The sequence below is a fragment of the Tenrec ecaudatus genome, chromosome 4 (assembly GCF_050624435.1).
Source record: "Tenrec ecaudatus isolate mTenEca1 chromosome 4, mTenEca1.hap1, whole genome shotgun sequence".
Lineage (NCBI taxonomy): Eukaryota > Metazoa > Chordata > Mammalia > Afrosoricida > Tenrecidae > Tenrec > Tenrec ecaudatus.
The window spans coordinates 203,010,794-203,038,414 of record NC_134533.1 but is presented as its reverse complement, the minus strand read 5'-3'; the positions used below and the strand labels follow the sequence as shown (position 1 = coordinate 203,038,414).

Below are 27,621 nucleotides of genomic sequence, written 5' to 3'. Positions count from 1 at the left end.
GTGGCTTCTCGAACTTTCCATGGCTCCAGAGCCCCCCTCCTTGATAGCAATGCCCCTACACACTGCTCTGGACCCCGGCAGAGGGGGCAGCAAGGGCTCTAGGGGGACCTCTGCAAAATTGCCGGATGTGTGGCTTTGGACCAGGATCCCGGAACTCCCTGTGCTTCCCTCTTCTCACCAGTAAGACGGACTAACAGCAATCCCTATGAGGGAAGTGGGGGTGAATGTTCCGAACACGCTTGGCCTGTGGAAATCCTGCAGTAGGGAGGGTGTGTCCTTATCACGAGCAGGGTGGAGAGGCCTGCCCCTGCCTGACGGGCCTACCTCGTCTCCCTGGACCTAGCAACCAACACTGCTTCCCTGGGGGTTGCTGGAAAGACCCCGAGGGGCTACCAAGCAGATCCCTACACTTTAGCCTGGATGCTGGGCTGTAGTACTGGGTCCTTCATTGCCAGGGAGGCACCGAGTGGTGGTTTTTAAAGTGTCTTCTCTCCATCAGCAAATCAACTGATATTCCCTTCCTGTGGGGGGTGGCTACCCCATCAGCCCGATGGCACTGCGAGGAGGGTCCCAGACTCCAAGGCCTTTGCTGTCTGTCCCGATGAATGATGCACAGACTCTGCCCACACACCCAGCCAGCCAGCCATGCTGGAGCTGAGAAGGCTCGCTCGACGGCCCCTCCAAACAGGAAAAGGGAGAGGGAGCTATGTCCAGTGAGGCCAGGACGCTGGGCTCCCTCTCCTTAATCGTGTATGTCTGAGTTGGTCAAAGTAGATGCAGCCAACTGCTTCTGCAGGTGCAGTCGGCGACACGGATGAAGTCCTTCACGTCGTGGGGCCGGTCTCATCTTCCTTTGCCCCAAACTAGCAAAGACTCACGGCCCCAGAGTGAGCAGGCTTCCCCTCCCCAGAGGTCTGATTCACCCCTGTGAACTTGGTCCCCAATAGCAGGCTGCCTCCGCAGGCTCCCTCCGAGAAGGTTGGGCTCCAAACTGCCCACCTGCAGCGAGCAGGGCAGCAGTAAACAGAGCACACAACCAGGGCCTCTTTCAAGACAGACACTGGGGACTTAAGAAGGCCCCGGCGCTGTGTGAAAACGTGTGGAAAAGGCCAAGACGTCACTTTCAGGGATGATGGTGCACCTGACCCAAGCCATGCGATTTTCCACGGTTCCTTCTAGACGAAAAACCAACCGGGACGACGGACCAGGGAGCGCGAGAGACCAGCCGAGGAGGCGTCTGGATCGCTTGCAGGGTGGCCCAAGAACCTTGACCAGGCCCGGGAGTGCCACAAAATGGACAAACCCATCCATCTCGGACAACACACAACCAGAAGACTCCTGCAGGGCCAGGACAGCGAGGTTTCACGGGAATCCTCGAGGTTTCAGGGAAACCAGACATCCTGCGTGGTAGAGTCGAGGGTCACCCCAGAGAGGACAAACCTTAGGGAGAAGGACGGACATAGTCACAGGGACTACGGCACTGGGCTCGAACCAGCCCAGAGGTGAGGCTGGCCCAGGGCGGGCTGTGATGTCCCCAGGTGCACAGGGTCTCACCACCACCACCACCAGCAGCAGCAGAGTTGGCTTGGGATGATTTGGGGGTTTAAGATTTAAAGACTACCTCTGGGCAACAGTCTCAGGGGTCTCCCCGCCCCGACTCCTCATACAAGTCCGATTCAGGGAGCCCTCTTGGCAGATATGATCTGGAAAGGGCTATAGAGCAATGGTTCTCCACCTTCCTCATGCCGCCACCCTTTCACACAGCTCCTCATGTTGTGGGGACCCCGGCCATAACATTATTTTCGTTGCTACTTCATCACTGTCACTTTGCTACTGTTATGAATCTCATGTAAATATCTCATAGGCAGGATGTTTGTTTTTTTTACAGGGGAGTGTGAACGCAGTCCCCCACTACCACAAATTATGCAGCCGAGTTTCCTACATTTGGGGAAATCGCAGGAGTCAGCACATCCGGGGTGCAATGGACAAGCCTTGCCCTGGGAAAACCACCTTCGTGATCAGGGTATCTCCCCTGCCAGGTAAGTATAGGCAGGATGTATTTTTATGGTTACAAATTGAACATAATTAAAACATAGTGATGAATCACAAAAACAAAATGTAATTATATATTGTGATTTTTAAAATCATTTTATTGGGGGCTCATACAACTCTTATCACAATCCATGCATACATCCACTGTGTCAAGCACATTTGTACATTTGTTGTCATCATCATTCTTTTTTTTTTTTTTTAAAGTCTCTGCACGCGCTGGTCAAAATATGGAACGCTTCACGAATTTGCGTGTCATCCTTGCGCAGGGGCCATGCTAATCTTCTCTGTATCGTTCCAATTTTAGTATATGTGCTGCCGAAGCGAGCACTCATCATCATTCTTAAAACATTTGCTTTCTACTGGAGCCCCTAATATCAGCTCCTCATTTTCCCCCTCCCTGAAATATTTATTTCTAATGACAAACAAATGAAATTTTGCTTGAAGCATGGTGTAGCCTGGATAACAGTCTTCACGCTGGGTTCTCATAGGTGAGCGGACCCGCCTGGAGGCAGACAGAGAAGCGGTGTCTCAGCTCCCAAGACCATGGGAAATAGGTGTTTTCCGATGGTCTTAGGTGACTCTGTGAAAGGGTTGTTTGGCCCCCAAAGGGTGGAGACCCACAGGTTGAGAACCGCTAGGCGAGAGGGAGACAGGGGAGAGACGTGGGGACCAGCTCTCGCGAAGGTCTCAGCCTGAAATGAGCCAATGGGAGAATAAAGGAAGTGCTATTTTCGGACCATGGTCTCGAGGTAGGGGTGTAGCCCACCATGAGCAGAGACAGAAGGACAGTGACAACCAGGAAGGGCATTCCGGGAACAGGAACAGAAGATGCGAAGGTTAGGAAGTGCAACTGTGAAGGTGGCTTTGGGGAAGGGCCATTCCAAAAAACTCATCAAAGACACGGGAGCTGCAGAAAGCCCTTGTTTGCTTCTGAGGCTTGAGTGGAGGTCCAGACCCCAGAACTCCAAACTCGCTGCCGCCACCCACCACATCGACCCTTGGACTCACGGGGACTCTGCAGGACAGGGTGAAACAGCCCCGTGGGTTTCTGAGACAGTGACTCTTACAGAGGAGAAAGCCTCATCTTTATCCTGAGGAGCGGCGAGTGGTTTCGAACTGCTGACCTTACTAGTTAGAAGCCCAACTGGTAACTCATTGCTGCTCTGCCAGGGTTCCCAAGGCTCAGAAGGGGCCAGGAATTATCAAGGATTACCAGCAGGGGACATTGCCAGCAGGCTGGCTGGTTCCTTCACAAGTCAGAACCTTTGTTGTTCTGGGGGTGGGGGGTGGGGGGCAGGGTCTCCTGGTCACCAGAAGAGGCACAGCATGTCCCTGTGCAGACCATAAGGACAATGACAAGGCATCCAGCAGAGCTGAGGTCAGCTGCCCAGCTGGAATGGAGAAGTACCAGCTGCTAGCACGCACAGGGACAGCCAGGACAGCCACGGGCTCGCCACAGGCCACAGAGCAGGTCCAGTGTGTCCCCATTCCTCCTGTGCACAGCCCTGAGCAGGGTGAGGACTGAAGACCCCCTCAGAGGCTGACCCTTCAGCCCACGGGCTCCAGGAAGAGGAAGCTGCCAGCACTTCCCCAAAGACAGTTTCAGTGAGCGTCTGCCTCCCCCGCCAACCCCCTTCCTGCCCAGAGTGCTGTGCTGGGACAGGCAGGAGCCCACACAGGGATACTCAGAGCTGGGGACTCTGAGGAGCCCACCTCCAGGGCTCCTGGGGGGCAGGTGGTCCCTGGCAGAGGCCCCAAACCACAATATCACAGCTCGCTGTTTCCACTCAGGCCCCTGCAGCCGGGCCCCACCTCCTCCAGTGCAGCCTCAGCTGCCCCATTCCGGTGTCACTTCTGAGACTGGAGTCAGTGGTCCTGCCCTGCTTCCCCTCCCTGCCTGGCCTTTCTTCCCCTCCGAGGCTCTGTCCCAGGCCTGGGATCCCTCAGGATCTCTCCACTGAGAATCGGCTTTAGCCTGAAGAATCAGGCCCCAGCACTCTTTAACCAGCAGTCTCTGGATGGGCTAGGGCAGTGGTACTCAACCTTCCTAATGCCAAGACCCTGACCCTTTCATACAGTCCCTCAGGTGGTGGTGACCTCCCCTCCCCCGAACCTTACCATTATTTTTGTTGCTACTTCATCACTGTCATTCTGCTACTGTGATGCATCGCCATGTACTGGTAAATATCTGATATGCAGGATGTACTTTCTCTGTTACAAATTGAACATAATTAAAGCATACTGATTAATCACAAAACAATATGTAATTATATCTTGTGAAATATTTGTGTGTTTTTTGACGGTCTTAGGCAGCCCCTGTGAAAGGGTCGTTCCATCCCCCCAAAGGGGTTGAGAAGGGCTAGGCTAGGGGGTCCCCACTGATTGAGATGGGTTTGAGATTGACCTGCAGGGAGCTTCTCTTGGTGGAACTGCAGGTGATTTGTGAACTATGAGTCTTGGTGAGCCTGCAGCTTAGGTGTTGGGCAGTGAGCTACTTACCAGTTCAAGCCCACCTGCTGCTCTGCTGGGGAACAGGGTGGCTGTCCCCACCGCACAGAGGTTTACAGTCGGCCTGAGCAAGGGTGGATTTGTTGGCAGGGGCTTTAGGCTTGGGCTGTGTGTGTGTGTGTGTGTGTGTGTGTGTGTGTGTGTGTGTGTGTGTGTTTACAGAGAGAGGAGGGTCCTCTAAACCAGGAGAGGCAGCGTAGGGTGACCGTGGCCAGCTAGGGCCCTGTGGGCAGGGAAGGCGCTGGATGTTCCTAGGACAGAAAGGAGGCCAGCCCAGACTGGTGAGTGAGAGCAGGTGACCAGGCTGGGTCTGTGGGCTGCAGGAAAGACTTGGGGTTTCATTGGGGGGCAGGGGAGGGCTCTGTGAAGCACTGTGAGCTGGGACATGGATTCTCATCTCCTCGGAAGACGCTGAAGGAGGGTTTGGTTGCTGGCCTGAGGCATGACTGAGTCTACAGATCCAAGCGATGCTCACTCCGTTCATGGTGTATGGGGGAGGGGGGCGCCACCCAGGTGCCTGACAGGGAAGCTGGGAGCCCTGAGTCTCTGGGGGCAAGGTCTGAGTGGAGCCTGACACCCTGTCCTCAGAGAGAGAGAGCTCACAGTCCAGCCTGCCGCAGTGCCACCCACTGCGTCCCTGGCCTCTCAAGGGCATGCTCTCTTGGAGGGCCAGGTCCCTGAGAGCTCAGGAAGAGGCTGGCAGCCCCGGCCCCAGGAGCCTGCCTTATTGCCCTGTACGCCCCGCCTTGCTGTCCAACGGCTGTGGCTGCGGCCTCTCCTGCGGCTCGTTAGGGCCTCCATTAACACTGCTTCCTGGAATTTAATTTAATGAAGGCGCAAAAACAGCCCTAATGATGGTGACGCAGCGGCAAGTGGCCCAGCGAGGTGCACAGGGAGGTCTCCCAGGCCCAGGGCCACCTGAACTCCAGGGCTTCTTACAGAGACTCCTGGGTGGCACCGGCACAACTGCCTTGAGAGGGCAGCCGGTCATTGAACCCTAGGAGGCCTGGGGGTACAGGGGTGTAGGGGCTGCAGGGAGTGCAGCCTGAAACCCAGGGGACCAGTTTGTTCGGGGCTGCTGCCGGTCAGCAAATAAAAAGCTTCTGAAAGTCAGTGCAAAGGCCCTGGGGTGAGACCAGGAGGCAGGCTGAAGCAACAAACCACCAGTCTGGGGGGAGGTGAGCAGGGGCCAGGATTTTGATGTTTATTCCAAATGTAGAGGGAACACGAGGAGGGTGTTTGTGCTGTAATGGAAAGAACATGGATGGGTGAACTTTCACAGACAGAAATCTATTCACTCAGCGTTTAGGGGGCTCCACATCCAAATTCAGGGAGGAAGGCTTTTTCTCCCTGTGGGTCCTGGAGGAAGGTCCCTGCCTCTGGGCCTCTCCTCTTGGGTGGTCTTCCTGTGGAGTGGCATCTCCCCTGCCACCATCTCTGCTTCTATTGTGTCATTCAACCTCTTGTATATCTTAAGAAATCCATTGAAAACATCCAGCTCCACGCATCTTGTGTCACCAACCCAATGGAGACAGCCCAGCCCCAAATGGGATGCTGGCCCCAGACATGTTTGCAGGGTCACATTCCATCTATCCAACTGCTTTCACACAATACTCTGGTGGAAACAGTCAAGAAACAAAGCCCTAACATTCCCCACACGTCCTCCCCATTGTATCATCCCCAGTCTCAAACCAGCTCCAAGACCAACATCTCATCTGCTGAGTCATTAAATCAAATGTGGGTGAGACAGGAGGCATATTCCATCGTGGGACAAAAACCCCTCTTCCTCGGAATCTGAAACACGTGGAGTCTGCTTCACACACACGTGGAGCAGGCACAGGGCAGCGCCGCTACAACCGGAAGAACTGGAGGGGGAAGGCTAAGAGGTGCTACACAAGGTTAACCTTCAGCAACATCATCTGTACAAACTCAAGGCTTGAAGTTAACCCTGTTCTCTGGAGCCACCCATGGCCCTGCCCTCCGCTCGCTCTGGGTGTTGGCTCTGCCCCCTAGATTCCGGGAGGCTCCTCAGCTCTGGGCTTCAGTCTCTTGGCCTTTCAGACCTACTCAGTGGGACCCCTGCCCTCCTAGCTTCGGGGGATCCCAGTCTATCTGCATAGCGACCACTCACCATTCTCTCATTTCCCACAAGGCTCTTCTTCTGCATTTGAGGCATCTCTCTCTCTCTCTCTCTCTCTCTCTCTCACACACACACACACACACACACACACACACACACACACACACACAGCGCACCCCTAAAAGGTTGCCCCACACCTCAAGCTGGGTTGAAGAGAAGAGACAATGTTGAAACCTAGCTGATCCAGGATGCCCCTTTGAAATCGGAGCAGGCCCGACTTCCTGTGCTCCTCCCGGCAGGTCCAGGGATGGTCCTTTTCTTCCCTTGGAGGACAACTGAAGTGGCTCTCCTTGATGAACATTCAAGCAGAACGGGCCTTTCAAAGCAATGACATGATCTGATATTTTAAAATCCCTTCTGGCTAGTAAGAAAGATGAGGGATCTGCTCCCATCGTGATTTACACCCCACTCTGTCGGGAGGGAGGGTCCCAGTGACAGGGGGTCCTCTTCAAGGTTGTAAGTTCTGGCTGCCTCTTCAAGGCAGGACACAGGAAACAGCCACAGGGTTGTGCAGGAGGTGGGAGTGAAGTCCCCACCGGGGACAAGGGTGTGCTCTGCCTCCCCTGGGAGAGAAAGGTGCAGCACAGTGGAGCAGGTGACATGTAACCGAGACTAACTTTTTCTTCTTCTTCTTTGTGGTGTGTTTTGGTTTAAACTTCTTCTTCTTCCACTAGACTCTGGGCAGCGTCTCTGCAGCCTCCCCCCAGAAAGGCTTAGATTTTTCAAGAACTTTTAAAGAAACGCGATCTAAAAGAGGCCCGCCCCTATCCTCGCCATCCGTCCTGCCTTTGTACACACACCTCTCTTGGAGTGTCCTCTTCCTTGGGAACCCTTCCTCACCCTGCCCTGGGCAGTCAGGCCCGTGTCCCCGTGTCTGAGACCCAGAACTTATTACACAAGAGAAAAGGCGTGGGGCGCGCTGGCGCGGGGCCGGGAGCTTCGCAGGTTGCAGCTTTGTGCACCCGGGGCCGCAGACCTCCAGCCCCCGCCATGCATTCGCGCCCTCGGCCCCCAAGGATCCCCTTCGGTCTTAGATCACGGGCCGCCCCGCAGGCCCTAGCCCTCAAACTCGCAGCCTGCCCCTCCCCCTCGATTCTCCTCTGGAGCCCTTGCCCCGCCCACGGCGGCCTCCACCCTCTCCGGTCGCCTGCCCGCCCCAAGCTAGCCGGAAGCGACCCTGGGAAGTGCTGCCCCGCCTCTTCCGGGGCTTCTCTAGGCCGGAGCTGGGAATCTCTGTGGCTGCGGAAGACGGGAAGCCGCTTCGCGAGGCAGCGGCGCCCCCTGGCGGCCCGTAGGCGCAACCGGGGAGCCGAGGCGGCCCACGCCCACCACCTCACGGACACTTCCTGCGGCTGGGCTGCCTCCGGCGCGGTTCGGATCCTCTCCTCCACGGATTTGTCCCCTCCTCCCCAAGGCGGCATCCGTCCCGCGTCCTCCGTGAGCCTCCTGGCGCCCGCGTCCGCTAGGCCTTGCTGGACCTTTTGCTTCTTCCCACGCTGGGGTCTTCTCTTCCGCCTTCCCCTGGGCGGGGCACTCCGCTCCAGGGTCCCGATATTTAGATTGTTTTGGGGTGGTTCCTCTCGTGGTCACCTGTCCTGCCTCCTGAGAGCTGGGAGGGTCGTTTCCTGCATCCAGCTCAGAGGCCAGGCACGCGCTGACCACGGCCAGTGTCCGGCTGGATGTGAACGCGAGGCCAACAGCCGGATGGAACAGGAGGGGCTGGGGAATACGTCGAGGAACCCTCTGAAGGCTGGGCCGCCCCTCCCCCTCGACCCCGGACCCCCCTCCTAGGTTAGGCAGGTGCAAGCTCACGTGCCGGGGCGCACGGCTTCCAGACCCGGCCTCTTCCTCGCGGCGCGGTGCTGGGGCCCGCTCTCCCGGAGCGCAGCGGCCCGGCCGCCAGGGGACAGCAGAGGCCGCCCCGCCGCCCGGACCTTCTTGCGTCTCCGCCAGTCGGGCCCAGGCCCTGCTGAGCACGGCCGCAGGCGTTTGCAGCCCCGTGTGGTTTTGAAAGCGGTTTTGTGCCCTTCGGGTCCCTTCTGCTACGTTTTCTTTCTAAACAACGTTCAGTCAACTAGGACTGCTCCAACTCGTCTGGATGAAAGTCAGTTGCTGGGTGATTTTAAACTAGCACTGGGAACAGAAGCCAGGGCGAGTCCCCTGGCCCCCACATGTTTCTTGCTGTCCCTGGCTGGACTCTGGACACACAATGTCCTTAGCCACTGGCACTTGGCCAGGGCAGTCAGCGGCCACTCCACACACCTCCCTGATGCCCGGGCCCATCGTCCAATGCCTAGCTACTGTCACTGGGCTCACATCCTGGGAATCTCTCACCCTCCACCCCACCCCCTAGTCCACCATCAAAGCCTCTGTTGGTCCACTCCCTGCCCTTCTCATGTTACATAGGATATCCATATTTGTATCCTGTTCCAGCCCCACCCCACCCCAACTCCTTGCTCCTGTGTCCACTCTGGTCAGGCCTGTCTCTCTCCTAGGGACTGATTTATAAAAAGTCCTGAGCAGGGGGTGTGGGGTGGGGGAACCCTGTTTGTTTTTTCTTATGTGAATGAGGGCATAATGCAGTAGACTGGGTCCTAGACCTAATCTTTCTCAGTGGTGTTTTAGAAAAAGGGGGGCAAAAAACAAAGAGCCTGCATGCCCCAGGGATCAGGGCCATGTGAGGATCTGTCTACAAGCTAAGGAATGCCAAGAATGCCAGGGCAGGATGGCAGAAGCTGAAAGAGACAGGGACTGGCCATTTTCTAGAGTGGACAGAGGAACACCCCGCTGACACCCTGAATTCAGACCCCTAAAAAAAACAAAAACTGAGACATGCCTGGCTTTGAAGTCACCGGTGTGGTCTTTTTGTCACACTAGCACCAGGTGGTGAAGATGTTCCCTTCTGTGGAACTGCCCAGCCAGGATCCTCAGAGGGCAGAGTACTGCCACATCCCATGGTCTGCTGTCCACCCCCTCCTCGCCTCGGCCCACACTGCCCCCCAGCACTGCTGAGGTCTGCTGGGTTCCCAGACTCTCCCACCCTCCAGGTTCCCTCACCGCCCTGCCCTGCCTTGCTCACCTTCCACCTTGGCCAATCTCCTGAGAGTACAACGCTCTGGGACTTGGACCTAGCTACAGCTCTCCCCGATCTAAGCTCGTCTCCTTAGGTCTGTGGCTTTGAGTACTACCCAAGGGCTGTGCCTTCGCCACCCAGGGTCCAACACCTGTCTCTCCACAGAACCCCCGAGTCACGCAGTCAAGCAGACATTTGCATTGAGTGTTCTCAAACTCCTCATGGGCTGTAGGAAACTGACACTGAGGGAAACATGACCAGGCCTATGGTCCCTAAATTGTAAGAGGGAATCTGGGAAGCTCATAGTCCACAGTAGGAAACATACCACCTTGGTAAGTCAGAGAGAAAGTCCAAGTACCTTGTTCTGCTTATTCCCACAGATTCTCCCTGAACAGCTGTGCTGCCTTAAAGGGAGCACATGGTTGTTTCTCCCCGTAGAAGCTGACATTCTTTTATTATCTCCTCCCGCCAAGGCAGGCACCCATCCCGCCCATTGCCTATCCCCAGTGCAGCTCACCTGTGAGCTCAGAAACTTGTGACATAGGTAGCTACTGAATATGCATGTCTCATGGCTACCTACTAATATCCCAAGACAGTGAAGATTTCCTCTCTCTGCACAGACCTGGCTGCTGAGATCATGGCTGTCTCGAGAAGGTAAGCATGCTACCATGAAATATGTCTGACTCCTGATTTTACTTTCTCTCCTATCTTCTATGATTTCACTATGTTTATATTTTTATTGCTGGACAGTTGCGCCTGTGGACCCACTGCTGTTGTTAGAGGCTGGTTTACTCTGACAACGGGCAAACCCGGATACAGACACCAGCCTGCTCCCCCCTACACCCTACCGGCACCGCCAGCTCCATCCCTCTCCTCCCTCCTTCCCTCCCTCCGGGCTGCCCAGCCTTGTAGCACCCTCTGTCTCCTCTCAGCAGCCCCCTAACACCCAGGCCCCAAACATCAGGTAACTGCCATGTCACCTGCTGAACACACCCACCCAAGCTCAGACCCCAGCTCGGACCCCTACCTGAGCTGAGCCACGCAATCAGGTCTGTCCTGAGCAACGGGGACAGCAGTGATCGGCAGCATGTTACCCTTAGCTCCCCATCACCTAGTCTCAGTGCAGCTGCCAGAACCACCCAGCAGACACTGCAATATACCGGGCAGATTCTGGCTCCTACTCTGCTCGAGATCCGCAACCGGCTCTCAGCTCACCTGGAGGAAAATCCAAAGGCCTTATGGCAGTTGAAGAGGTCCCGTCACTGGCTCCTACCTGTTCCTGCCTCCCCGGGTCTCCTGGCTGCTCCCTCAGGGTGCTGCTCTGCCAGACACCCCTCAATCCCCCTCCCGATGGGAAGTTCACCCCCACACCTCCACAAAGCTCTGCTCCCAAATGCTGATCCAATGTCCCTCTTTCAGCAGCATGGCCATGACCCTCCGTGACCCCCTTACTTCCCACAGCGCGAGCACCTCCTAAATGAGGTAACTTAGTGGTTGGTTGATTCCATGTTCCTGCTCTGAAGCATCCTCTTCTCATGCAAATCCAAGCAGGGTGCATTTTCCCTTCCCTCACCACTCTGTTTACAGCTGCTCTGAAATCTACAGAAGTGCTCATTGAGTGAATGAATGAATGAGTCCTTTTTTAGTCAGGTGAGGAGGGCCCAGGCTGTTGGAGAAGGAGAGAGCCCAACGCCCTGTGTTTTTGCCCCCTGCCTGAGTCCCTATTACCCAAGCCATTGTCTTTACTAAGCAGGCAGGAGAAAAAGAGCGGGAGGAAATCAAGACCTCTGCGGTGGGCTTTCCAGTGGCTTGAACTCAGCCGCGTCCCAAAGGGAGCACATTTTCAGGGGACAGGACCTTACTCCTGACTCCTGGTGACCCTACAAGGGGGTAGAATTGCCCTGTGGCTTGCCAAGACTCTCATTCTTTCTGGGAGTCAAAAGCTCTGTCTTTCTTCCCCGGAACAGCTGGTGGTTAGCAGCCCACCGCTTGGAATCCTAGGACCCTGCCGAAGATGTGTCCTGACGTTAGACCGGAAACACCCTGAAGTCGTCTTCCAAGCAACTGCGTGCAGCTTCACGAGTCAGAATGCCCTGCCTTCAGCACTCGGCTCTGTGGGGACCCGTCCGTGTGATGGACCAGATTCCTGCTCCAAGAGGTCTCCACGCCTGCATATGCACATGCATTCATGCACGTCTCTGCTGGAAAGGGATCCATCCATCCTTCCACCCATCTATCCGTCCATCCATCCGTCCGTCCAGTGAGCAGCGTACTTCTGAGGGCTTCTCTATACCAGCAGCTGTAAGCAGAGTGCTGAGCAACTGGAAAGACCCCCTGTGCCAGTAGTTCTGCACCTTCCTCAGGCCGCGACCCTTTCAGACAGTTCCTCATGGTGTGGTGACCCCCAACCATCATATTATTTTCATTGCTACTTCATCACTGTCATTTTGCAACTGTGCTAAATCAGGTGACCGCCGTGAAAGGGTTGTTCGATTCTCAAAGGGGTCGCAACCCACAGGAAGATTTGATAGGCACCCCTGGGGGACAGGAGTTTCTGTCGATGCAGGAGGAAAGCCTCCGAGGAGGAGGGTAGGGATAGCTGCAGGGCTTAAAGAGCGGCATCAACGTGAGGCAGGCACGCCCCTGGACACAGCCACCCTGGCCGTTGCTCACTGTGTGTTACAGTCTCAACAACACAAGCGATCCTTTAGAAACTGCTTTCGCTCCTCCTCATGGGAGCTGCATGGTGAGCTTGACCTAGGCAAGAGGCACTCGTACACAGTCCATTGTTCATGGGGCACCTGGCTTTTGGGTTGACGGTGTGACCTGCTTGGTTCCTCTAGTTCACCCCCAAAGCCTGCCACCTGGAGGCGGCCTGACTGGGCAGGCAGAGGCAGCTTATCAGCGCCGGCGGGCGGTCTTCTGTGCACTATTGGGTGGTGAAGAGGCACTGTGGGCACATTCTCTGCTCTGAGAGGCCTGAGGCAAACCTGGCATTTCCACAGCTGTAGGCAGTCCTGCTGCTGCTCCGACCTGCAGCCGTCTTTGAAAGGGGGCACACTACAGGTGGTGGTGACCCCAGAATCTACCTGTGACGTGGATCCTGTGCTACTGCCCCAGGATTCAAGGGGCCCAGAAAAGGTTGTGGCCTCCTTGGTAGGGGAAAACCAGAGGGCTGCCCGTCATGCAGGGCATCCTGGGCCATGGCCATCTCTAGGCCAGTGGCCAGGCTCTTCCCTGGGCCCCACCACTCCTGAGTGCCCAGGCTGCAGTCAGGTGCCTGGCCTGGTGGGAGCAGCGCTCAGGAAGACCCGGCTCTGCCCAGCTGGCACAGGCCCTGGGCCTAACAGCCACTGGCTTTGATGAGTCCTTTCCCCAGGGCTTTCCAGAGCTGGCCAGCCGCCTTGCAAGCTCAAACTGGATTTTTCCTGCTGTCCTTTTGCTGTTGGCCTAGCGGGGTGCAGGGTCTCTCCTAATGAGGGTTTGGTGCCAGGGCCCAGGCTGCTCCGTCCCAGTGGGTCCCAGCTGGCTCAAGCCTGCCACAGGCAGCAGGCAGCTTCCAGTCCCTCCACACCCCAGGCACCTGGGGCGGCCCGGTCTCCCAACAGCGCCCAGCCCCCAGCTTCGTCTGGACCTTGCTCACCTCTATTCACAGTGGATTCTACTGCTTCTCAGACTATCAGCCCAACAGGGTCCAGGACCAGATTGGGGGTTTGATAGGAGGCTTGGTAGCACAGCTGGGGAGCCAGGCTGGAGGGGCCCTGAGGGCTCTTCCTGGGGCTTCTGAGCTAGGCTGCCCCTCGTAGACCCTCCCCGAAGCTGCTGGGGATGCACTGCACGTTGCCTCCTTCCGGAGGCCTCTCTGCCCCACTTCCTGGGGCCTCATTAATTCCTCCCCACCTCACCCCGTGAGAAAGCAGGTCTGTGCCTGGCCTGGCTCCGGCCCAGAGCCCCGTCTGCGTGCTGTGCTGGTGGTTGGTTTGGGAGACAAGGGGACATGGGGACTTTCACCATGCCCGGGGCCTCCCCGCTGCCTCCCAGGGGCCCAGAAATCATACAGCCTAAGAATATAAAACACAGCTGGTCTTACATAGAATATTTATAAAATGGGGGGGCTGACAGCCTCCCACCCCTGCCCCTGGATCCCTGGCCTCCCGGGTGCAGGGACACTGAGCCCCAGCCTCTCCCTTTTCCTGGCTGTGGAATGTGGACTGTGGCCCAGGGCCCAGGCTGAGGGTGAGGGAGGGGGGAGTCCCAGCCTCCCCAGGGTAGGTGAACAGGCAGAACGGGGGTCCCATGGTGGAGCCTGCCCTGGCTCCACAGGAGAAGGGGCCACAGGTGTTCAAGGGCCTGAAAGGGGCCTGGGGAACAGAGGGAGGAGAGGTGAGGGGCTGGGCAGATGAGGCCTCGGGGCGTGGAGCCTAGGCTCCGGCCTGAGGGCCCGGACAGGCTGCGGGGCAGCTGCTGGCTCTGAGTGTGGGTATCTGTGCATGGTGGCTGAGGGGCTACAAAATGGAGTGAGGGACACATGTGCCCCCTTCACCCCTACTCTGCTAAAGGAAGCCCCTGCAGCCTGGAACCCCAGCATGCTGGTGGCCCGAATCCTCAGGCCCGGCTCTGCTGATGAGTGCCCGTGGACGGAGCAGGCGTGGGTGGAGTAGGGCTAAACCTACCTTGCCCCTGCTTCACTACTGGCCATGGGCAGGAGCAGTGGTTGGGCACGCCGGGCAGGGGTGCTAGGGTGAGCAGATGGGGCAGGACGGGCTGGAGGGTGGGGGGAGCACTCTAGTGGCTTCCTCCAGGCCGGCCAGTCCCGGAGACCCAGTCACTGATGATGAAACTCAGACTCAGCGTCATAAGCAAGAGCCCCAGCATGGCGAAGCACAGGGCCTGCGGGGTCAGAGGGCAGCGTCAGGCTGGGGGTCAGGGCAGTCCCACAGCAGCCTACCCCAGCCCGCCAACCTCTGCCACATCCTCGCACCAGGATCTTCGGGGTGGACTTAGCAGGCTCCTTCTCGGTGGGCACGATACGGAAGTAGAAGGTGGCAGGGAAGATGAAAATCAGGCACGGGGCAGAGGTGGCACCTGTGAGAACAAAGCAAGGTTGCTGAAGCCCCTAGAGGGGCTCTCACTCGGGGACCAAGATCCCACCACCCCCTCCCCTTGTGTTCTGTCCCCCAGGGGCCTCAGGAAGCCAAGAGGCAGGGCCCTGAGGGGGTGATCTGCCTCAGCCAGTAGCTCCTTTTCCACTTCATGAATGGAGCTGGATTCTGGACACGGAGAGCCAGGGGACCTGGCTGTCATCTCTATGGCCCCCAGCCCCAGGTCTGGGCATCAGAGCCTGCGAATCAGGGCAGCGGGAACAAAGCCTATGGGATCCTGTGGTGGGGAGGGGCCTGGCCCTTGGTCTCCCCAGAGGAAGCTCGTCTAGGCCCGGACTCTGTGGTTGTGAAGCTCTGGACAAGCCTCCAAGGGTCAGTCCAGCTGGGCTAGGGCAGTGGTTCTCAAACCTTCCTAATGCCCTTTCATACAGTTCCTCGTGTTGTGATGACCAACCCCCCCAACTGTACAATTATTTCCGTTGCTACTTCATCACTGTCATTTTGGTACTGTGATGAATCAGGTGACCCCTGTGAAAGGGTCATCCGACCCCCCCAAAGGGGTTGAGACCCACAGGTTGAGAACCTCTGTGCTAGAATTTGCAGAAGAGAACTTCTCTGGGGCCAGGCCCTCACCAATGACCCCAAAGATGCCCAGGATGTTGGGAGCGAAGATGACCAGCAGGTTGATGCAGGTGAGCAGGCTGATGGCGATGATTACGTGCCGAAGCCAGCTGAACTCCTGGTTCTGAAACAGCATCTGCTGGATGGCCCGGCGCACCTGGGGGGGCCAAGAGGGGCCGTCAGCCCACCAGTCACACCAGTGGCGCTCCCCTAAGCCCCGCCCCGGCAGGGCCGCACCCCGGCTCACCGGGAACAGCACGATGGGCACGGTGAGGGTGACGGCGGTCAGTACGGCCACACGCACGCACAGGATCAGCACGTCGAAGGGGTCCACCTTGTTGTAGGTGTGCAGCAGCTCTGACTCCACCCCGTCTGTGGTGGGCGGGGGTGATCAGTGGGCAACCCAGGGTAGGGGCCCTGGGGGTGGGGGCAGTGCTCAGACTCACCTCCCCAGCGGCAGGGCACCCACCGTAGGCATCACACCCCAGGGCCAGCACCTTACCCGCCCCGCCCTGCTCCCAGCTAGCTCCGCTCCACCCCTCGAGTACCGTAGAAGGTGAGGTAGCCGAAGAGGGCGGCCAGGAAGTACATGGCGTACATGACGGCGATGGACAGGTTGGAGATGTGCTGCATCTTCCTCTTGGTGGGGCTGGTGGGGTGGGGGGTGGGGTGGGCGAGAGAGTTGGCACAACATGCTCCGGGGTCTTTCAGGTCCCACAGTGTCCCCCACTGGAGGGGGCCCGCTCCTTCCTCCCACCCCACCTCCTGTAGCCAGCAAGATCACCCATGGATTTCCAGAATGACTTGGCTCCAGTCACTCCACCCACCTCCCCACTCTGGGGACCATGGCCATTCCCTCCCAGGCTTGTCCCCCAGTACCAGGCACCTACTCCTTGAGCTCTGTGTAGATGGGCAGCACCTCAGGGTGGCAGACAAAGGCAAAGGCCATGATGGGAATGGTGTATGCCGTCTGGGGAAACATGGGCACCAGGTGAGGGTGCCGCTCCCACCCCCCCACACATACACCCCTCCCTCACGGCGGGGTCGGCGGCCTCTGCCCAAATATGGCCGGTCCGTACCTGCCTATTGAGTGTGAAGTAGCTTGGGGTGCAGAGGGCCACAGCCCCACCCTCGACGTGCAACTGCCCCTCCTCCCTGAGGACCTCCGAGTGGCTGGCATTGCCTGTGATGTTGGCGATGTGGAGGGGCAGCGGGCAGGGCACCTGGAACTTTTTGTAGATGACCTGCATGAGCAAGGGCAAAGGTCATGGAGCCAGGCTAGGCTGCCTGGTCACACACAGGTCGGTCAGACACATTATCTTTTGACCTGCTCCCAGGAGAGCCTTCCCATCCCTCTGAGAGCAGCCTGTCCCTGGGAGAGCCGCCCCTGCCTGGGCCGGGTGGGTGGGGGGTGACTTACAGCGATGAGGAAGAACACCATGCAGCTTAGGGAGAAGCCGCTCGAGTAACCCAGGTAGCCTACGAAGAGGGGGCAGGGGGCGGGGTTCATGAGGCTGGGAAGCCCCCACAGTCCCCCATCACCCTCTCGGGGGTCTCTGATGCCCACACCCCACTCACCAAGCTGGCGCATCAGCGCCAGGGGAAGGATGATGGTGACAGACACTAGGATCACCAGGTAGTTTCCGTTCAAGTACCAGTCCCTGGGGGACAGAGCAGAACTAGAGTCAGGGTCCTCTGCCCAGAGGAGGACGGCCCCTCCCCTCATCAGTCAGCAGTGCTGTCACTGAGTGTGGCCCCTGAGGTCTCTGCGTGTTCCCATCCCCAACTGCAGGACATGTGTGGGTGCAACACGCCCCTGTGGTGAACGGCACGGAGTGGAGGGAGGGAGCCCTTGGGATCAGAGCCCGCTTAGGACACAGCTGTGGGCTCAGCTGCCCGGCAGGGGGTATCTCAGGGATTTGATAAACGTGTGGTCATTCTTGGTCTCTGCATCTTGCAGGGATGGGTCACCCTTCAACGGCAAGTCCAAAGGCGGACTCTTGGGGGAGGGTCCACTGGCCCTGGGGCAGCACCCAGGGTCACTACCACCTGCCCACCGAAGCTGCCAGTCTCCCAGCCCCCTTGCTGGTCCAGGCTGGGCAATCAAGGGCAGAGCTGGCCACTCCCAGGCAAGGCTGGTGAAAGGAACAGACAACTGGGACACCGTGGGCTTAAGCTCTGGGTAGGGGGAGGGTGGTGGTGCTAACCCGCAAGCCGTGGTCAGGAATAGCAGGTGCTTAGGGCTGAGCCTGACGGCTCCCTGTTATCCATCCCCTAATGGATAGCTCAGAACCTGGGCCCCCCCCCCAAGCCAGGAGAGCTTCTCCAGACCCCCCACCCCCTCAGGGGGCTCCGGGTGTGTCATGATCTTGTGGGCTGACAGTTGGCTCCGCGGTGACGCTCTGTCCCCTTGCTCAGCCGTTCCTGGAGCTTTGACTCATCTTTCTCCCCAACCCAGTGTGGCCCCAGGGACCTGGATGGACCTGGAGGGTGGACGAGGGCCTCCCCTCTCCCGTGGACCCTGTCCCTCTGGGGCTCACGAGGTTTTCTCCTCCAGGTTCAGGAAGGTCTGAATGACCAGGGGCAGCTCAGACTTGATGATGTACAGGTAGCTGGACATGGCTGTGGGGAGAGGTGCCAGCAGGCCCTGGGGTCAGGGGAACCAGCCAGTCATGGAGTTGGGCTCCCGCTCCCCTGCCCACCGGCCCCACCTCCGACATTCTGCAGCGTGATGGCCAGGGCTGCTGCCAGCTTCCCAGGAGTCCCGAAGGCACGATAGCCCAGCTGCTCATAGGCACGGATGCCTGTGGGGACATGGGGGTCAGCACCATTAACAGTCGTCGAGGACTCCCCAGCACCACCCCCCGCAGCTGCAGGCTTGGTCTTCGGCTCACCCACGATGCCTGAGGACTTGAGCAGCAGGTGGATGGAGTAGCTGGAGAGCAGGGCCACAGCGGTCAGCAGGACCCTGGGGAGGGAGGGGACAGGAGGCTCAGGGAGGCCTGGGCGTCAGACCCCTAACAGGTGCAGGGCAAGCTCAGCGGGCCCCTGGGGCCCAGGGTGGGACATGACCCAGAAGGGCAGTTGCTGGGGGGCGGAGGGGATCAGTGTGTGCTCTGAGGACCTCCTTCCTTGAGTCTATTCAGCTGCAGGTCAGAGCCCCCAGGAGAAGGACACAGGAGCCCAGGGGTCCAGCCTCCCGTGTGGACGCAGGCCTCAGAGGGAGCGCTGGGCAGTGAGGCGGTCTGAGGAGAAGAAGGGCCCACCCACCACAGCTGGGGCTGCGCGACGGGAGTGAGATGGGAGGGCCTGGGAGGTGATGGCTGCCAGCCTGCTTCGAATGCCCAGCCCGCGCCCCTCTTCCGGAGGTGTTCAGGGGCACTTACAGGAAGAGGACGATGCCCGTATTGGCCATGGCGTAGGCCAGCCCCAGGATGCCACTGCCCATGATGGCGTTGCTAAGGTTGAACACCGACATCCCAAAAGACGTCTTCCCCTCGAACTGCAGGCACCGGTGGGGCGTGGAGAGGCGGCCCGGAGTCAGCATGGCTCGGGGCACCTTGCACTCCCTCACTGCCCCACACCGGCGTCTATGGGAACCCGTGCTCCCGGCCATGCCCCAGTCCCCCAGTGTCCACGCCCCCAGCTCACGTCACTGAAGTGCAGCTCCTTGCTGGGGCTTTTCTGGAGGAAGTCCTGGGCCTCCGCGCCGCCGCCCCCGCAGCTCGATCTGGGGCCCTCCACTCTGCCAGCACAGGCAGGCAAGGCAGGGGGCTCAGCCCAGCCCCTTGCTCTGCACCCTGCCCCACCCTGCCCGGGCTCCTTCCTCAGCCAACCTCTGCTTGTCCAGCGCTGGCACGGAGGCCGGGAGCAACCCCTCCGAAGGTTTGCCATTGGGCACCAGGTCCACCATCTCCGTCTGCAGAGGCACCTCCATGGCTCAGCCCCCGGATGACCGGCAGGAGCAGCAGCCCGGACACGCAGGCGTCTGGGGAGCACGCAGGCCGCTACTGACTGCCCTCCTGGTCCTGTCTCCCTGGGGGGCCCTGCAGACTCACCACCTCCCCAAGGAGGCCCCCTCCCAGGGACCAGCCTGCTGCTGGGAGTGATGCTGCCATACCTGGGTGTCTCGGAGCCACCAGGATGGGATGCTTCAGCCTGTAGGTGTCCCCTTCCCCAAACACCTGCTGACCCAGACCAGCCTGTGAAGCCAGAATCCGCTGGGTGGCCTGAGTCCCGAGCTGCCACCGGGACCCCTAGATACTGAGGCCCAGGCCCCCAGGGCCTGCTCTTGGGTCCATCTCCTTCTCTGCCAACCACACCGGGAGATGGCTTCCTGTGCTGCACTCACACGCCAGGGGCCTCCTGGCCAACCTAGAATGCCACTGTCCGGTGGCTGGAGGCTTCAGGACAGGGTGAGGGCTGTGGGCCCTGTTCCCAGCCGCCCGGCGGGCACTGCTGGCAGCCAGAACAAAGGGCCCTCTGTGGGCTGAGAGTTGGCGCTGGGATCGGCAGGCGCAGAGGCTAGCCCCCGGAGCCAGGAGGCCTGCGGCAGTGCCGGGCGGCTGGACACCTGGGCCCTCCCGCCTCGCTGTGGAGGGCCCTTCATGGGCCTTCCAGGAAATAGGAGCTCCCGGTACGGTCCCCATTCTCTGGACCACACAGGTCTGACCCTTTACATAGCCACAGGGCCATGACATCCTTCCAAGCTCGCCTCCTGTCCGCTCCAGGTGCCGCATGCCAGGAGTGGACCCTGGAGTGGACCCCCTGAGGCCTGGAGCCCTAGCCAGCAGCACAGAGGCCTCAGCCAGCTGGAGGGGAGACTGGACCACTGATTCTGCCCAGTCTCAAAGGAACTAGCTGCCCCCCTACCCCCCCCCCACTCATTGGCTCTTCTCCCATCACCAGGGCTGGGTGCCACCTACCCCATGCCCAGAAGGTGCCTGGGCACAGTGCCCCCAGGCTTTGCGAGGACATCCTGAAGGCCGGACCTGCCAGCAGGGGCACGGGGGCCAGGGAGGGGTCCAGAGTGAGAGCTCTGCCAGGCGTGTCAGCCAGGCCTGGGCCCGCGGGCTTAGCTGCTCCCCCAAATCCAGCTCTGGATGCCCCCTGCCCACTCTGGACCCCAATGGCCTCAGGTATACCCCTGAACCTGGGTACAGCACCCCCCAACGGGGGGTGGGGAGCAGTGGCAGGGGAGCTCACAGGACTGACCTGAGCCACCCAACCAGAGGCGGTCCCACCCCAACCGAGACAGCCCTCCCTCCACTTGCCCCCCTGACAATGTCCACACTTCATCCTCTAGGTCAGGACTCCTGAAGTCAGCCCATCCCTGCGCCTCTGTGCCCCGCCTCCCCCAAAGCCCAGGAATCCCACCTGGGTGTGGGCCTGGGCCCCAGAGACAGACTGGCACTGAGCGGGGGTTGCCCTCGCCTGGCCCCCTGTGCTGGACAGGCTGGGGCAGGCCCTCACAGTGTGCTGAGTCGGAGGCCTGGACAAGCGCCCTTCTCTACCTTAATGCCCTTCACTGGCAGCCAGGCCCCACCTCCAGGGAGACCACAGGGGTGCTGGGAGGGGGCTCCCCGCTCCAACAGGACCTCGCCCTGCAGGACCTGGGGGCTGACACTCAAGACCGGTCAGTCACAGCTGGGCCTCGGCTCTTGGTCCTGGGGAGGACGTGGTGGACCCTTCCCTTCCTCAGAGGTCTCTGCTCTGGAAGGGACAAGCCCCCTAACACAGCCCCCACCCTAGGACTCCTGTTCCCTAAGAGCTGGGACTCAGCAAGGGGTCCTGGAAGGACTGTGGGGGGGTGCTTCCTGGCAGAGGGTGGCTGGGAGGGGTGTTGAGGCCCGTTCAGTGATGCACACAGCAGCACTCTTGATGGGGCCTTCCTAGGAGTCAGGGCAAGGAGTCTGGCTTCAGTGTCAGCCAGGGCTGAGGGCGCGGGGAGGGGGCAAACGGGAGGGGGCTAGCTTTAGCCTGGCACGGAGGCCCCAGTCATTCCCGCAGCCAATTTCCAACCACGGCAGGCCCTCGGGCCTTTGTCTTGGGGGTTCCGGGGAAACTCAGGGGAGGACCCCTGCTTGGGGAGAGCAGACCCTGACCCACTGTGGGGAAGGCCCCGAGTGGACCTCAGTCTGAGGCCCTGGCCAACCCTGGCTTGCTGCGTGGCTGTAGCCCAGCCCTTCCCTCTGAACCTCAGTGTCCCCTGTCCCTGGCGAGCTATGGCTGAAGCGGGGAGCAGAGCAAAGAGAACTCTGTTGGAAGCAGGGTGGAGGAGGGTGCACTGTGACCTGGCACTAATGGGTCATTAGAACACTGTCTGTCATGGTCACAGCAGACACCCGGGCAGCAGATCGAGGTCCCCAGGCCACTGCCCCAGGCCCTTGTTTGCTCAGTGGAGAGATAAGAACCGGGCAGGAGGGGGGAGCCATGAGCCACTGGGATGGCACAGCAGGTGATGGCCGCCTACACAGGCGTCACAGGGTGCGAAGTCTTCAGGCACACCTTGGCAGGTGTTGGGTTGGCTAATTAAAGCTTCCGAGGCCCAGGAATCAGGCCACGCGGGCGGCGGCTGTGCCCATGGCTGGGGGAAGCACCTTGCATGTCCGGGAATGGCGTTCTTAGAACCTCCATGCTCAGGCAGGTATGGGCACCCAAGAAGTCCCCTTGCTGTCCCTGCCTCGGTCCTGTGGCCACATGTACTGGTGTGTGTCAGGGAAGGGGGGGGCAGGCGGAGGGGGGCAGAGAAGCAGAGCTTGCTGCCGCGGCCGCCAGAAACCCCAAGCTTCAGCCCCGATCTCTGCCGGGGAGAGGCATCTGCCCTGTAGCTATCTAGAGTGTCAGGGGTCACCCCAGTTCTTCACCATGCTCTTCCTGGAGACTCGGTGCCCCTTCTGAGCCTGGCATCTAGAAAGCTTCCCCAGCTGTCCTCCATGCGCTTCCCGGGGCCCAAGGGGATGTCCCTACTCCTTGGACAAACTGGTCAATTGGCAGCCAGATACGGCAGACACTCGAGACGTGTGTTCTCAAAGTACATAGCCACAGGGTCGGCAGGAGCTGGCTGCTGCAGTCAGGCTCGAGGGGAAGTGCAGGGGAGGGAACAAGTCTCAGGTCCCCATGTTGGACTTTGACCCAGTAGGTGCCAGTCAGTCCTCCCTCCGCGGTCCCTCCTTATGAGTGTGGGACTGGCACTGAGGGGCTGGCACAGCAGGGGGCACAGCCAGGAAGAGGCGGCTGGCCCAGAGCTTGGTGTACCGGCCATGCCTATGCTCCATGTCCCCGGCATCCCCGGTATCTGGGAGGATCTGAGAGGCCCACAGCTGGGACCGGAAGGTAGATTTTCCTGTGGCAGGGAACATTTTCTAGAAACTCAAGAGGTGCTCAGCCTAGCCCAGATGTCTAGAACTTCCCTCTGGACTAGCCCTGGACCCCCCCCCCCCTTGCTCAGATACCCCCAGCAAAGGCTGCAGCCAGAATCTCTCAGTTTAACACGGGGTCACCACTAGCCCAGCCTCCTTCCCCCCGACTGCCAGCCTGCTGAGATGGAGGTGCAGCCCAAGGCCCAGCTGAGGCAAAGGACAGGCCATCACGTGCCTGTGGCCCCCCAAGGGCAGGGGAGACCCCAAGCCAGCCCACCCATCCTCTTCCCTGCTGACCCGGAATCCCCTGGAGGCAGCCAAATATTTGGACAGCCGGACTCCTGGCCCCAAAGAAAACTAGAGCAGGGGCCTGAGGCAGCTCAGGACTCATTGAAGACCCCATGAGAAGCTACAGGCAAGGTCAGCCCGGAGGAGGGGTACCCTTCAACATCAGGAAGGAGTGAAGAGAGGCAGAGAGACAGGGGGGGACGGACACAAACCCGGTAAGACATGTGTGTCCATGGACACTGAGCCCGGGAGCCTGAGAATGAGACATGCAGAAACACGGACAGGGAGTCAGAACTCAAATCAGACAGAGAGAGAGAACGAGGCAGAGAGGGGCAGAGACAGACACCATCAAGAGACAGATGGCCAACCAGTCAGAGAGCCAGATGGAGAGAGACACAGAGATATACCAAGTTAGCCAGCCAGTGATGGCTGATGCAAAGCAGAGAGAGGCCTGGAAGGGACAAAAAGGTGCCACAAGGGAGTCAGAGACCTGGGTGACCGATTAGGCACCGTGACATGGGGCAGCCAGACCAAGCCTCCAGGTCCCTCCAAGAAGGTTGTCACCACATCCCCAGGTCTCTACCAGGTCATTCCCCTGTGGCCAGGTGTAGGGACATCCAGAAACAGGCTGACCCCACAGGGTGGCAGGGTCAGCCTCCCGCCCTCATGCCACCCAGACAGCCGGGTTGTGCATCAGGTGATGGGAAAGCAACATGGAGGAGATGGCACTCGGCCAGGGCGGTCAGTGACCCTCATCCTCGGCCACTCGGCACATTTGTCGACGTGCTGCTGGAGGGGCTGGGTACAGGACGTCACCCGCAGAGCGGAAACTGTAAACCAAGTCACCTCATGCTGCTGGCCGGAAATCCCCCACCCCTTCCCCTCAGCTTCAGAAGCACCCCCCTGGCCCTGCTCAAGCACCACGCCTGTTTGTCCTCTCTTCCGGAATCCAGGACCCACCAGTCCGACTGTGCACAGGTGCACACAGTCAATGCTGAGACAATGGAATGGGTCCCCCAGCCACCCGGAGTCCCCATCCCGCCAAGGAATGGACATTCAGCTTTGCAGGCACCCCGAGGCCAGGACTGCCCAGTGTGTGCCCCATTATCCCCTCCCCCAAAAAAGTCTCCCTTCAAACTGTCTGCCTCCATCATCCCCTCTCCCGACACTGGACACTGGGTGTCCTCTACCCCACACCCAAACCAGATTGGCCAGGGCCAGCTCAAGTCAGCTCCAAATGCTTCCATGACCCAACCTGACCACCCGGCCTGCCCTACCATGCCTCAGTTTCTCCATCTGCTGAGAGATCCAAGGTGAGGGCAGCAGACACAGGACCGGAGCACCCACCTGCCGTGTTCCCCCTCCATTCCTGAGTCCACAGCTGGACCACTCCAGAAGCAAGGGAAGGGGCTCTCTTCCCACTACAGACCCGATAAGGAAGCACAAGTCACCCATGCTTACCTTGTTCACAGACTTCTAAATGTGAGAAAGGCTTTGATCCTGGAGGAAGACGCTGCGGGGTTGGAGACCCAGCAGCAGAATCTTTGATGTGGTGGAAAGAACACAAAACCGCTCACTGCAGGTCAGAACGTAAGCACACGTAAGCCCGTGCTTACCTTGATTATTGGGTAACCCCACACTGCCTGACTCCAGTCGCTCCAGCCCTCTTTGGTAGGTGTCCCCCGCTCCCCAGGCCTGGCCTCACCCACCCCCATCTCCCACCAAGAGCGCTTCGGACAGGAATCCTGGGTGGCTATGCCCCCAACTCCTCCCCTCAAAAACGGACCTGCTGGCAGGTAGCCTTCCAGCCGTCTGTGCCCAGCCTGAGCACCCCTAGTGAGTGCCCCCACCCCTGAGGGGATTGAAGACGCAGGCAGGCAGGCAGGCGGAGTCCCCTGGCAGAGGGACAATCTGGCAGGCTGAGGGACGGGTGGCCTTTGATGGAAGGCAGTCCTCCAACCTTCCAAGTGGTCTCTGCCAAGGAGCCTGACCTGGGCTCAGAGCTCAGGCCATCCAGGGGGCGGGGGGCCAGGCCGACTTCCCCTCCCCCGCTGTAAACAAACGCACGCAGCCCCCCGTGGCCAATCGAGGAGCCGGTTCTGCGTGGGGGGGGGGGTATGCTAACGCGGCCGGGTCCCTCACTGCGGGTGCCTGGGCGCCCACTCCCCCGGCGCCCCGCGCGCCCCGCCAGGCTGCCGTGCCTCCAGCGCTGCTGCAAGCTGCAGGGGCTCAGGCCACCCCGGCTGCCCTCACGTCGCTGCCCAACGCCGTCGGTATAAATACACTTGGATTCTCCGCGTGCCAGCCTCTGGGTCAGGCGCCCGTCGGGGCAGCGCTCCAGCACCTCTCCTGGCCCTTCGGGAACCCCCCGCTCCCCGGAAGCGGACCCCTCTGTAGTCCGGCCCGAGGGCCCCACCCCGGGGGCGCCCTTTGAGTGTCGCCCCGGGCCTCCCAGCAGGCGTTCATGTGGCCCCAGCTCCAGTGCTGCCTACCTTTGTGGGGGCGGTGGAGGGTCTCCCACCAGCCGTGCCAAGAGGCCTGGGACGACGGGGTGTCCCTGGGACAGGGTCCCGGCTCGGGGAGGGGCTTCCCAGAACTGCGCCCGGAGCGCTGGCTGGCGGGTCGGAGGCGTGGGCGCCCACCCGCGCCAGGGCGCACAGCCTGGAGGGTGCCCAGCGCGGTCCCGCCCGCCCCAGCTCCTAGGATGGAGGGTGGACGCCCCCAGCGGTACCTGGACTGGCGGGTGGAAGTTCGCGGTGCTGCGTTCCGCTGCGCTCCGTGCGGTCCGCTCGCCTAGGAGCTGAACGTTGGGCTGCAGCCGCGCCAGGGTGGCGGTGGTGGAGAGGGGAGAGGGGGCGGGGGCGGGGGGCGGTGAAGGGCACTCGGCCCCGCCCCGTCCCGCCCCCAGCCCTCCAATCCCAGGCGGCCCGCGGGAGGAGGGGCTGGTCCCGAGAGGGGCGGGGGCGAGCCGGGCCGGCCAGGAGCGCAGGGGCAGTCGGAACGCTGCTAAACCCCTGGGTCGGGGGCCAGCCGCCCCGGGAGGGGCTCGCTTGTGTCTTGTTGGGGGAGACGCTTCAGATCCAAGCCAATTCTCTCTGAGGTCAATGGGCGCCCCCTTTGCCTGCCCCCGCAAGTCTTCTGCGCTCAAGTTCCCGCAGCCTGAAGAAGACTTTCAGCCAGGAGCAGCATGGGCCCGGGGCCGATGCTAAACCTCCCGGTGAAAAGCTGGCGGACATACCCCTCAACCAGCCTCCCTGAGCGTGGAGGACACTGTCAGCTTGTCCATGGGAAATGGGGGGTAGGGGTGGTGCCCCGGAGGAAGAGAATTTGGAGAGGTCCTTTCTGGCTAGAGTCTCCTATCCCACTCCCCCTGCTGCCCATGCAGGCCTAGGTGCTCAGTGTGTGTGTGTAGGGGAAGTGGGGTGCCAAGGCCCCACTGGTAGGAAGTTGGGGGAGGTGTTGATCTTTAGGGTGAGCTGGGAAGAGCCCCAAGACAGTTGCCTGCCTTGTTCCTTGGACCCGGACTCTGATCTAGTTAGTCTCATGGCCACTGCTGCCCAGAGGCCAGCTGGACAGAACTTTCTGTGTCATACCTGCCCCTCTTCCTGGGGTTGCGGGCAGTGCCCTGGGCTGGGAGTCAGGACTCCCGGATATCTGGATATCTTCTGGCTGACTCACAGCACCTCCACAGCCAAGCCCCAGTGCCTCGGTTTCCCTCTGTGTCACACACAAGTAGCTCTGTCTCTGCCTTCCACCTGGGGAGAGTGGGTGGAGAGGAAGCTGGGAACCATGGGTGGGGACGCTCAGCTTGGGCTGGGGTGCCAGGGGGGCTAGAGAGGATGGTCCTGGGAGAGGGACAATCACCCCAAATCTCATACCACTCAAGTCCCTGCCCTGCTGGGGTTGGGAAATGGGGAGGGACTGCCTGTTCCAGAGACTGTCAGACAGCTCCCACCTGCAGACCTCTGTAGACACTCATGGGACCCAGGTCCATGAGTGGCCTGTTCCCAGGGGCAACTCCTAAGGGGCCAGGCCTGAGTTCAAGATCACCCAACATGTGGGTGATGGGGATCCTCCCATCAGATGGGGGTGTCGGGGGTAGGCTCCGGCTGGGCTGAACTGCTGTGGAAGGCCCAGAGGCGTGAGCATGCTGTGGGGTCCCCAGGGCCAGCCAGTCGTGGCCAGGCTGGGGGAGGGGCTGTTTGTTGTTGAGAGGCCTGGGCCCAGGCCAGGGCAAACACGGCTCTGAGGGAGGCCTTTCCCACCACCTGCCGAATCTCCCAGCCCAGCCTGCCTTGGCTGGACAGCTGGGCAGCCAGGACAGGGCTCAGAGAGTGGCCGGGGCCCCCTTCTCTAAGAGACTGGGGGGCTGCCATCCATGAAGCACAAGGCAGCCAGTGAGTTTCATCCCAGCCTGTCTCTACTCCCTGGTCTTCAGGAGCCTGAGACACCCCCCCACCCCCCACCCCACAGGAC

At 60.1% G+C, this 27,621-nt stretch overlaps 1 protein-coding gene and 2 non-coding genes across 4 annotated transcripts; all 3 read right to left on the bottom strand.

Annotated features, from left to right (window-relative positions):
• Positions 1 to 1,885: 1,885 nt before the first annotated feature.
• Positions 1,886 to 2,047, bottom strand: LOC142447317 (U1 spliceosomal RNA). The gene has a single exon (XR_012784059.1). It is a non-coding gene; the product is annotated as a U1 spliceosomal RNA (small nuclear RNA).
• A 226-nt stretch (positions 2,048 to 2,273) lies between these two features.
• LOC142447451 (U6 spliceosomal RNA) lies at positions 2,274 to 2,380 on the bottom strand. Its single transcript, XR_012784152.1, has one exon. It is a non-coding gene; the product is annotated as a U6 spliceosomal RNA (small nuclear RNA).
• Positions 2,381 to 14,491: 12,111 nt separating this feature from the next.
• SLC38A3 (solute carrier family 38 member 3) lies at positions 14,492 to 19,435 on the bottom strand. 2 transcript variants are annotated; one of them, XM_075548990.1, is made up of 15 exons: positions 19,296 to 19,435; positions 19,148 to 19,192; positions 18,883 to 18,998; positions 18,391 to 18,464; positions 18,208 to 18,300; positions 18,037 to 18,118; positions 17,075 to 17,157; positions 16,917 to 16,975; positions 16,576 to 16,740; positions 16,387 to 16,466; positions 16,045 to 16,145; positions 15,744 to 15,868; positions 15,509 to 15,653; positions 14,755 to 14,858; positions 14,492 to 14,663 (listed from the first exon to the last, which is right to left on the bottom strand). In XM_075548990.1, exons 1-15 carry the CDS (start codon positions 19,431 to 19,433, stop codon positions 14,559 to 14,561), a joined length of 1,515 nt encoding a protein of 504 aa, XP_075405105.1. In that variant the 5' UTR covers positions 19,434 to 19,435; the 3' UTR covers positions 14,492 to 14,558. The 2 variants fall into 2 exon arrangements, with proteins under 2 accessions (XP_075405105.1, XP_075405104.1); XM_075548989.1 differs by having other exon boundaries at positions 19,148 to 19,241; positions 19,333 to 19,435.
• Between the last annotated feature and the right edge of the window lie 8,186 nt (positions 19,436 to 27,621).

Bases quoted from the DNA above. Each gene is read 5' to 3' on its own strand.
- SLC38A3 (XM_075548989.1), bottom strand. From the start codon at position 19,433: ATGGAGGTGCCTCTGCAGACGGAGATGGTGGACCTGGTGCCCAATGGC. The intron at 15,869-16,044 runs GTACTCGAGGGG...CGCCCACCACAG, and splicing joins CGGCTACCTCACCTTCTACG to ACGGGGTGGAGTCAGAGCTG. The intron at 14,859-15,508 runs GTGAGGGCCTGG...TTGTTCTCACAG, and splicing joins GGGCATCTTTGGGGTCATTG to GTGCCACCTCTGCCCCGTGC.